At 42.7% G+C, this 10,900-nt stretch overlaps 2 protein-coding genes across 3 annotated transcripts; one reads left to right on the top strand and one right to left on the bottom strand.

Annotated features, from left to right (window-relative positions):
- On the bottom strand, window positions 1-3,713 carry LOC119382112 (BEN domain-containing protein 5). Its single transcript, XM_037649844.2, has 5 exons — window positions 3,663-3,713; window positions 1,322-1,458; window positions 1,017-1,155; window positions 648-722; window positions 1-505 (listed from the first exon to the last, which is right to left on the bottom strand). The coding sequence occupies exons 1-5, from the start codon at window positions 3,706-3,708 to the stop codon at window positions 381-383; spliced, it is 522 nt and encodes a 173-aa protein (XP_037505772.2). The 5' UTR covers window positions 3,709-3,713; the 3' UTR covers window positions 1-380.
- Window positions 3,714-5,780: 2,067 nt separating this feature from the next.
- Window positions 5,781-9,232, top strand: LOC119383941 (uncharacterized). 2 transcript variants are annotated; one of them, XM_037652221.2, is made up of 5 exons: window positions 5,781-5,956; window positions 6,757-6,906; window positions 6,965-7,114; window positions 7,393-7,461; window positions 8,662-9,232. In XM_037652221.2, exons 1-5 carry the CDS (start codon window positions 5,849-5,851, stop codon window positions 8,962-8,964), a joined length of 780 nt encoding a protein of 259 aa, XP_037508149.1. In that variant the 5' UTR covers window positions 5,781-5,848; the 3' UTR covers window positions 8,965-9,232. The 2 variants fall into 2 exon arrangements, with proteins under 2 accessions (XP_037508149.1, XP_049268676.1); XM_049412719.1 differs by having other exon boundaries at window positions 8,659-9,232.
- The last annotated feature ends 1,668 nt before the right edge of the window (window positions 9,233-10,900 follow it).

Here is a 10,900-nt window from a genome sequence, read left to right as displayed (position 1 = left end):
TCTAGTGGAGGACCTCGCACCCAATATATCTGTGTTTGACTGTATATTCTGTACGAGTTTCGTGCACACTGTAACATTTCTTTTTCCTGCTCAGCCTACATTTGAGGTAACATTTTTGTTTTTTCTGGCTTCAAACATTAGGGGGTCAGCCTAGAATCTGGGCTGGCTCAGATTTGAGTAAACAGTGTTAACTTGATGTGCTGCAAGCTCAAGACTAGCTTTCTCCACATGATACTTTGCATAGATGTAAGCAAATGCACTGGCATGGCATTTAGTCAGTATGATGCTTTAAACACTTTCTTTACCAGGCTGCATGTCATTTAAAAACTACATACAAAGAACCTCCCTGAAATTAGTCAAAACACATTTATAACAGCACCTCACCGTTTTGCCAGCCTCTCAAGGTCTGCCAGCTTCTCAACCACGAAATGGTTCAGCTGCTTGAGTGCAGCAGGCATAAGGGTTTCGGGAATCCCCTGGCGCTGCAGTCTCCGTCTGTAACAGTCTAAAACAAAAAGTTCACAAGGCCTCACTAACTGGTACGAAGAAACAATTTTTAAACAAAAATAGTCTATAAGACTACGGTCTGAAGCAGAATGACCAAAGACAGTTTGCACCAAAACATCATAAAAAGCATGAACACTTACCACGCATCACTTCCACTTTCCAAGGTGTCAGTGGAGCCTTTGCAGGCCGATCGGGAAATCGTGGACACCGCTTCCCTGTAAGACACAAATGAACGGTGATTAACTATAACACAATCTTTCTCTCTGTCTAGTCTTTCTATCTTGTAATGTCTTTATTCCCCTCACTTCTCTTGCATGCTTCACATGCTCCACTTCGTCAAGCGAAGTTTTCATTTAACACTTGCACCTGCTGTACTCGTAGTGGGGCTTGCCCAATTCCTTTGACGCATACCCACCTGAGGATTTTTGTTCACGGTGGACAGATTACAGCTGGCTTAAACAGCTCCGCTGTTAAGAAAGTACAAGGAATTCTATAGAACAGAAACACACCTTGCAAAGAGCGGTTTTTCAGCTGGTCCTTGGGCCAAATTCCCAGGAGGAGGTCCTTAACGAAAAGGGAATCCTTTTGATGGCCCTGAATGTGGTGCCATGCGCTAGAATTTATTTGAAGGCCACCGCCAATGTCCACCTGCATCAGGAAACGTATTGCAGCAAAAAAAAAAAAAATCATTTTAACAACCATTTAAAAAAGCAGCATTTGCTGTTTAGGCAAGCACAAGGAAAATTTCACTTATGATGACAACTGTACGTAATACTAAAAATTGCTGAAGCTGCCCTTCAGATGTGGACGTTACCATGGCATTCTCTTTTCTTGCGTAATCATCCTGTGGCGGTGTTTTCTCCCTAGGAATCACGTCCATGCTGTCAATATCCACTTCCCTCGTCGAGTGGTCTGGTCCGCTCTTAGTGGAGCACGAAGCTCTACTGTAGCCTGCATCATCAACACGAAGCATGGCTCATTACAAACAGCAGAACTCGGTCACTTTAAGATGACAGCATAGTCAGGAATCAATATTTAAAGCAAATGAGTTTCAATATAAAGGCTCACATCCAAAATATCGCTACATCCAAGAAAGAAATTGTACCAAAGGCAAGTACTGTACTGTACTGACACAAGAGTTTTTAATTTTTTGTTTTGTTTTTGTAACTAACAATTTGAGAACACCTCATATTAAATGTGGAACCAAGCTACAAATATAACGGCACTTACTTATTTTTCTTTTTGCAAAGCAGCTTCACAGAGCACTCTAAGTGACAATGGCAACGTGTTGGGTCTGTGCAATGTTTTGCACATGCAACCACTGCCTGGTAAAACATGATGAAGAAAACACAGTACAAATGATCTGCTTAAAAATAAGGCAATAAACTGTCCAAAGAAATTGGAAACCCATAATCAGTGGTGTCTTGCAGTGATGGGAAAGCTGCTACAATTGCTCCAAGCTGCTACATTTCATTAAAGCTGCTACATCTATGCTACAAATGAGCACCATTGCTCCAACCTGCTACATTTCGTGAAAGCTGCTACATCCATGCTACAAATGAGCAGAACTGCTCCAAAGCTGCTACGCATAGCCTCCGAGATTACCTGGCAATGCGCTGCTTTATCTCGGAGGCCACCGTCAAGGGGATTTTTCAGCAACACCAGGTGGCAGATAGGCTGCCGCCTCTCGTGCCATTCGTAGGCAGAGCCAATCCAATACAATCCAATGCGTGGGCACGTGGCTGTAGTTGTGCGTAGGCTTGTCACTGTGTAGTGTCGGTCATAGAGTTTCCTAAAATGACCTAGAGGGAACTCTGGCACTGCGATCTTTCAGCCACCATGGGAATGATGGGTAGTACACGGATTTGCCTAGTCTTCGTGCTTGTGGGCTTCGAACGCACTTGTGGCTTTGTTTATTGCTATGTTTTGGTTTTCTTTCGGATAAAAGAATGTATCGTTGTGACCTTCGTGACCAGATTTGAATCGGTGAGCCTAAAGAAGTTTAAAGTGGTGAAGTGAAACTGCTGATTTTTGCTGAACTTCGTTTTGCGACAAGCAGATGCGGCGACGCGGACCAAGCGGAGCCTAAAGAACGAAGTTTAGACAAATCCGTGTACTACCCATGATTCCCATGCTGGCTGAAGTGCGATGCATTGCAGCTCCCATAGACACTAGCGCCAGAGTTCCCTCTAGTAAGTATTGTAAGGAAACACTATGGTGTCGCTACCTGGTGGCACTGTCGTTTGAGCTAGTGCAGTTGCGGCTCATTCCCAGTTTTCCGCTGCGTGCCGCAGCCTCGCAGTCGTACCGGCGAGGCTGTCTTGTGTCAACCAGTCTTCATATATTTGTGATCCTAGGCTTTGTTTAAAGCTTGCGTTAGGTTGCGCCGTCATTGAACTCATGCGCACACTGTATTTAATACTTCATTTATTGTATAATAAAACCATTAAAACGCCATCTGACCTGTTTTTTTTTTTTCGTTTTCGCAACCTGCTACAAAACTGAGGGCAGCTGCTACAAATCATCATTTTTCCTGCTACAAAAACCTGATACAAACCCTTTTGGCCATTCCATCACTGTGTCTTGGCATAAATGAGCATTTAATTATTGGGTGACAAGTTCTTTCATGCTCTGCCGACTTGAAAAGCCTTTTGTGGTCCTATGCAAGATCGTCACCACTGGTTGAAGAAAAGCTCTCCAACATTGTATGGCGAGCTCATGTTATAACTGTAATACCTTTTTATATAATTTTCTTACAATTCTACGAAGGCAAACTCTCCCCTTATTTTATAAATGTGTAAACATGGTATGCACAAACATCTCCCCTTGTTTAATTTTATGATTTGAAATTGTAAGGAAGTTTTAATTTGAAAGAAGCCTATAATTTAAACAAAATAATCTAGGTAGAGGCAATGCTTACACCACTGGCGCAGCCAGGGGGAGGGCCAGGGGGTGTTCAAAGCCCCGCCCCAACATTTCAGTTTGGCAATATAGGCACACATACAAATGCATGCATGAACGTACATAAAGTATAGTTGAGTCCCCCCCCCCCCTCCAAAAAAAAATTGCTGGCTATGCTACTGGCATACAAATTACAAATAAGTCCATGTAGCAGCCACAGAAGCCATAAAACTACAGAAAGCTGAATTCCATACCTGTGCCTTCATCTATGGCTGTCAGCATTTTTTCCTGCAGCCTCATGTTCAGCTGCCCTCAGCTTCATGGCCTCCTGCTCCAACTCTTCGTTTTTGTTTCGCAGTTCCTCAATTTTTTTGCACTTTCTTTCCACAAGGCCTTCAAGTCTCTGTACCTTGTACTTCAGCTCAGTGACTAGGCCACCCCTATCGTCATATGTTGGCCTCTTTTTCTGCTTCTTTAAAGCAGCTTCTCTTCCCTTTGCTGGATGTCGTCAGTTTTTTTTTTAACATGTCCAATAGCTCCTGCTTTGGGCCAGAGGGCTTTTTTGCAGGACGCTGCACACAAAACCAAAAAACGTATTATGAGGCTGTTTAAAGTCATACAATGCATAAGCAAGGATACAGCACTACGTAAACAAGTACCTCTGGCTCGACATCATCGTCTTCATCTTCGCCGTCAGCGAATATGCCATTCTTTCAAATCTAAGCCTCTGCCGGCCTCTTCCCTCCGCCTCCAGGTCTTCTTCTGATTCTGGAAAATATTAAAGGAATACACATTGAAAAATCTTAAAAGAAAACAATTTCATTATGAGCCATGGATGTGCGACTAGGCTGCACTGCAAGTACAAAAGGAAACACAGAAACAGTGGCAACAGATTTAGTGGGAAAGAATATTATGCTGAGTGTATGCTTAAATAAGCCTTCCATTTATATGAAAGGATCCTTAGAATTTTCAGTAGTCCTTGCATCAATCATAAAAAGTGCATGCTCTACATGCAATAAGCCTCAAACAAGTATCACAGCAACCATGAAACATTTTCATGTGCTCATTAACTGTCTTTGTGTATATGCATATTGTGTTAAGAGGGAACAAATACACTTCATATATATATATATGCTTAAATCCAGATTTTCTTTTCGTTTTTCTTTTTCATTTGGGAAGGGGGGACCTCACTGGTGGGCATATTAATCAATATCATGACTACTGCATGAACACTCGCGATCAATAATTATTTTATTTGACCTACGTAACAGTGCTCTAAGGGCATGAAGTCAGCTGCGAGGGACTCGAGTTCGCCACGTGCGGCACGTGGCGAACACGTGCCGTACGCTGGAAGCTGCGCAGACAAACGTCAAAAGTGAGGGAGGAGAGGGTATGATCTGGATCAGTGCATACATTTCAAGGGCAATTATCGAGTTGTGCTGTACTGCATGGAATTATAGCACGACTCGGAAAATGGAAAGAAAGGCGATCCCTTAAACATGCATCTCGCCTAGCAACAAGTTTTATTGAAGAAGAGATTGGGCGCAAAAGACAGTTGAGCATGTATGGTAATTTACTATTATACTACACTAGCTTCTTTAGGCGTATTGGAAATTACGGAAGTTGCAAGAATATATTTAAATTACGCTCATTTCAAGACAAAAGTATGTGTCATTGTTCAGACCGACCGCACGCATCGGATAGCGTCCACAACGATAGGCATATGCGCACCGCGGAACACAAGAAATGCACTTGACAAGGCAAAATAAATGTGTGCTCAAACGAACAGCTTACCTCCCAGAGCTAGAATCCGAGCCCGGTAAAAGTCCGAGGTCCCGTCCGGATCGGTCCATTTCACCGAATAAAAGAACTTCGATTTGAAATCCTTCGCGTTCTCGGGATGGAAGTTTTCTATGTCTCGAATGTCCACAACCGCAAGTTTTCGATCATCCTCATACCGCACTTTTGCGTGCGTGATCATTCTTGCGCTACTGTACACACGTGAAAGAGAAAAAGGTAACGCAGCCGACAGATCCAGGATCGTAGTACAACTTCTAGAACACTGCGATCGTAGGCAAATCTAGCATGTCTGCGCGACATGTGCGCGATGCACGCAGGTGCACGTGCGGAATGTTAAAAGTTCACGAGCCGCGTGCTCGTACTTGACAGATGCATGTTGCATGTAAAATCATCGTGCTGTCTACGCATGTGACCTGTATATTAATATGTCTAATTATTTAGTTTTTTATGAGTATATTAGTGGTTTACCGGGTATATAGGTATTACTAATAAATGAAATACTGAAATACGAAACTGGACACCTTTCGTCATGCTGAACCAGCAGTGCCAGCCAGGTTGTGCTATTCGCTGAGCAACAATCTGAGGATCATCTACACGTGCAACAACAAATCGCCTGTTGGAGCATGTTAATGCGATCATAATGGATCAACTTCCAAAGAGAAAGAAAAGAGGCCCATATAAACGATACATCAACCATGGATCGGACTTCGTGCTACCGAGAAGTACTAAGAGGGCTTGCCAACACAATGTAAGTTTACCTTCCTTTTTGTTCTATCGCCTTCAATACGCATGCGCTTGTGTTCAAAGACTCACAGAGGACTGCATGTTTTGGTTCGCATAGCTAAAAAGCCTAGCGTATTAACAACGGCTTGTGCGGGCGAACAACCTGCGTTTGTCTGCACATGTAGTTGTCGAAGGTCAACGTAAATATCAGCGGCAGATATCGCTCGGCGGTCATACCGAACTACGCTGTAACATACTGTTTAGTGAACAATGAAGACTTGTATTTCTGCGAAATTTCAGTACAAATAAAGCGGTTGTGAACGGCAGCCGTTATTTAAGCAGATCACTGCAACTAAGTTAAACATAGACTTAACAATGTTCAGCACATCAGCAGAAAATCTGTACTTGTGCATTGAAAGCACTTGTCGCTGTTCAGTACATTGCATCTGTTAGAACATTTAAAGCGGACAACGTTTATGTATGACTTCACAGCTTGCGTGAAATTGTTACGATGTTCTCAGGAGTTTGCAACTATACTGCCTACAGGCTAGTTATATTTCACAGTAGTGCATAATTCAACTATTTTGTCCGCTTTGGATGTATTATTAGGTGTAGTTTGCAAAATTGTGATATCTCTTTTCATTGCTGAGGTAGAGTCATTGCGTTCGTTTTTTTTTTTTCAACAAAAAGTAAACCCAATTAGAACTGAAGCTGTCATTCTCAAAAACAAAAAGCGTCCTCTATTATGATATATTTAAATAGCAGCTCTCAAAGTAAAGCGTCCTCTTAAGGCATGCACATGTCTAAGATCCTTTTTGCATTCAGGAAGTGCCTACGGACACAACCTCATCTGATGATGAAGCAGTCTCCAACAATGCAGCGCCCGGACTAAGCCAAGCAGCAGGTCAAGCTTCAGTCTTGTCAGATATAAACAGCGTACTTCAAACTGATACGTTGAGTAGTCAGGATGAACAGGTGAGGTAGTATGTTTCAAATGTTAAGTGTATTTTATTAATAAACTGTTTTGTCACAGGAAACTTCAAACGACGCTTGTGGTGCAGCGGCCTCCAGCATGGCATCTGCTGCGGTCAGTCGCAATACTTCAGAACTGCAAGCAACCAATGATGGGCCACAGCATGCCATCCCGATGATTTCCCACGACACATTGCTAAATGATGAAGAGGTACACACACATACCTATATTTATATGTGTATGTATATGTATGACCAAACTGTTTACACCAAAGGGGTTGTTCGGACTAGTGAGTAATCTGCAATGGCATCACACAGACATGGCAGCACTTGTGCCTGTTGTGTCTCCATGTGTGGTGTCGTTGTAGATCTTGCACTAAAAAATCGAACAAGGCTTTGCCACAAATTAGGGTGGTGCTGATCTCTGTCTAGTTCCCTTTTCTCTTGGTTTCATTGTTTTTGTCTTTCTTTTTTTTTATTTTTTTGCAGCTTTCCATGTCTGATGATGATGGTTCAGAGCAACATGATCCTGGAGAGCTGGCTTCAGAAGATGACATGGTAGGTCCATCAGAAATTGCAAAATTTACACAAACATGGTTGACGTCATTAACTGTTAGGGGCCCAGTTAACATGTTTGGGCATTGCAAATACTGAAGCTCAGTGTAGCTAACACATTTATTTTTGCTAGATATTAAATGTCTGCCGTAAAATCCCACCAGTGCTTTTGAGAACAAGCACTAAGTAATGTAATCAAAATTGTACAAGGCACGAGAACTTCCTGAAAGGTACTGCATCTCTTATTACTTGCTTTAGGACATAGGGGCTGCTTGGTTATAGCAGTGTAGCCTCTGGTTGCTGATTGCAGAGTGTATTTGCAGGCTATTTTTAATTTTCAGAAACCTCATTCACATTGCCTCTTAACCGATTTCAAATTTTTGAATCGCATGCTGCAAAAATTTTTAGAATCAGTTGAGTAAGTGCGGAGTTGAAGTTATTTGTCGTATGCTTCAAGCGCTTTCTCTCTCCTTTCGTGCCAGCAAGCACACTGAAAGCTACGGAGGGAGGGGAATGACAGGGGGCAAAAAGATGCGACCCTTCGTCAGCATGGGTCATGACCTTGAGCACCTTCTTTCTTGTTTTTCTTCGAACACGCGGCTTAATTTCAGCATGATCGCGAGTGCGCTTGGGGGTACGTGGCAGCATCCCGCAGCGGCCACAGTAACTATGCAGCAAATCAGCCAATCGCTGTGGATGTGGGTATATGGTGCAAAAATTTGGGTATATGGCATCAGTTGTAGAGAGAAGGGGGATCAATTTCTAGCTGACTGAGAATTAATTGTAAATTCTAGACCATGTGCCGCACTATAATGTTTGTCTCGGTAGCCTGGACTACTGATCGGCAGCATTTTCTGATTATACTAAAATAAGCGTTGCAGGGCCCCTTTAAAGCTGAAAACTAAGCACAGCAACTGTTTTCCATTTAGAATAAACGCTTTAGCACAAGTTTACTGCTTCATGCTTGTCAAATTTTCTTTAGTAACATATTGATTTGGTTGGTCCATACAGTAGGTTACAAAATCATTTATTTAATATTACCTGCTTAGTGTTCAGTTAAGACATACCTAATAGCTCTGGCTTTCTGGCTCCTTTTGGGGTCTTAATTTATTGTCCTGCTTTATAGTCTAACTTCGACCGTAAATGTTGATGGCTGGGCACCTGCTCCATTTTTAGTGACTATTTCTTTTCTCCTTTCCGCAGCAAATGCCTAACAGTCCCACAGCGCCTGGTCATGGTGGCAAGTCGCTTTTTGGAGAGTTATTTACCGATGTTGTGACTGAAAGAGTGGTTCTGTCTAGAGGCGATATTCTCCTCATGGTGCTGAAGCACGCTGTCAAAAATAATTCATCATTTGCAGGGCTGACCAGCATCTTAGACCTTATCAACAGAATTTTCGAACGACCAATATTGCCTCATTCACGTTACCAGCTCTCCAAACTTTTGAGCAAAACAGGCACAACAATGACATATTATTGTTTTGCCCCAAATGCTTCACACACATAGAAAATGCTGAAACAAATGCCTCTTTTCACTGCACAAAGTGCGGACACAAAACTAGTGTTTCTAGTTTATCTGATATGCCTTTTTTTGTGACTCTTGATGTGGAATCGCAGTTGCAAAGATTGTTGAAAGACTGTACACTTCTTGACTTAACAAAGCCACTTAACCATGATGGCTCATTGGGTGATCTGTATGATGGCGAAATGTACCGCAATTTTGCAGCTGCAACACAGCAGTGTGGTCCCAGAATCAGCTTCACATTAAATGCTGATGGCACACCGCTTTCAAGTCAAGTGGCACGTCCATTTGGCCTATTCAGCTAATTGTAAATGAGGTTCCGGCTGAGCAGAGGATGTCAAAACTTGTGCTTGCAGCATTGTGGTTCTGGAAGGAGAAGCCACACATGGAGCTTTTTCAGAGCACATTTGTTAAGCAAATGAGCCAGCTTAGCGAAAGTGGCTTTGTCTTGGAGCAAAAGGGGCAACTTCAGACATTTAAAGCTTATTGCATTTGTTGTGCGGTTGACTCGGTTGCCAGGGCACCTATGCAAGGTGTCACTCAATTTAATGGTTATTTTGGGTGTAACTGGTGTTTACAGAAAGGTGAACGAGCTGGTGGTTCAACAAAGTACCCTGTTCAGCCAGTTAACCCCACTGAGCGTACAGAGAGCCAGATGGTTGAAGACATGACAACTGCAGTTAGGCAAGGAGTGACCGTTCATGGTGTAAAAAACGGCATCTCCATTGATCAGCCTGCCTTATTTTCACATTGTAGCAGGATTTGTTCCTGATTACATGCATTGTATTTTACTTGGAGTAGGACGACAATTCTTAGATTTATGGTTGAGTCTTCTGGTTGTGCTTACTCTCTTAGCCGCAAGCAACACACAATCGATGAGAGGCTTATGGCTATCAGGCCACCAAAGGATGTGAAAAGATTGCCAAGACCAACGAAGGAGCGGAAATGGTGGAAGGCGAAAGAGCTGGAAAATTGGATATTGTACTACAGCATTCCAGTACTTGATGGCATTCTTGACAGAAGATACCTTCAGCACTGGGCATGCATGGTTGAAGCTTTGCATATTATGCTGCAGTGCAGTATAGAAACTTCTGAGCTGACTAGAGCTGAGAAACTCTTGTTAGAATTTCATGTGCGTTCAGAAATGCATTTTGGAAAGCTTTTATGACGTATAATATGCACCAGTTGACGCATATTGTAAAGAGTATTCGTGACTGGGGACCCCTGTGGGCACACTCTGCGTTTCCATTTGAATCGGGAAATGGGAGCCTCAAGGAAGCTATCAAAGCTGCAAATGGGATTCCCCATCAGCTGTGCAGAGTTCTGCAAATTGAAAATACTGTGATGGAACTGCAGGATCTGGCTGTCAGCCCTAGCGTGGTGCAGTACTGCAATTCTTTTGATGCCAAAGTCACACACAAAAGCAAAAGCAGCAGTGATGGCACCCGTTTCTTTGGAAGTGGTATTCCTATTCCACCAGCCTGTTCATTGCCTGAGCAAGAAATCCCACCACCTTCTGTACAGTACAGAAGAATGATGGTAAATGGTTCAATCCTGACAGACTGCTCATACGCGTCAAAGAAGAAGACTAATAGTTCAGTTATTCAACTCTTGGATGGGTCATTTGCCATTATTGAAAAGATCATTTTGAGTGGTGATAACACATCCATATGTGTCCGGAAACTTCGGTGCCGACCAGTAAATTATGACTTGGTGACTGTAAACCATGTGCAAAAAGTGCTATTCAAAGAGTCGCCGGCAGTAATTATTCAGCCTCTAGAAATAAGAAGTGTTAGTGTATTAATCAATTTGGAAAATGTTTCATACGTATGTGCACCTCCCAGCACCCTTTCTCTGTAGTCTTCTTGTTCGACAGTTCTATGTTCCCTAGATGCTCCTGACACAGGTCTGATAGTAGAAT

The sequence above is a fragment of the Rhipicephalus sanguineus genome, chromosome 2, assembly GCF_013339695.2.
Source record: "Rhipicephalus sanguineus isolate Rsan-2018 chromosome 2, BIME_Rsan_1.4, whole genome shotgun sequence".
NCBI classification, from domain to species: Eukaryota; Metazoa; Arthropoda; class Arachnida; order Ixodida; family Ixodidae; genus Rhipicephalus; species Rhipicephalus sanguineus.
This window is presented reverse-complemented; position numbering and strand designations above follow the sequence as displayed.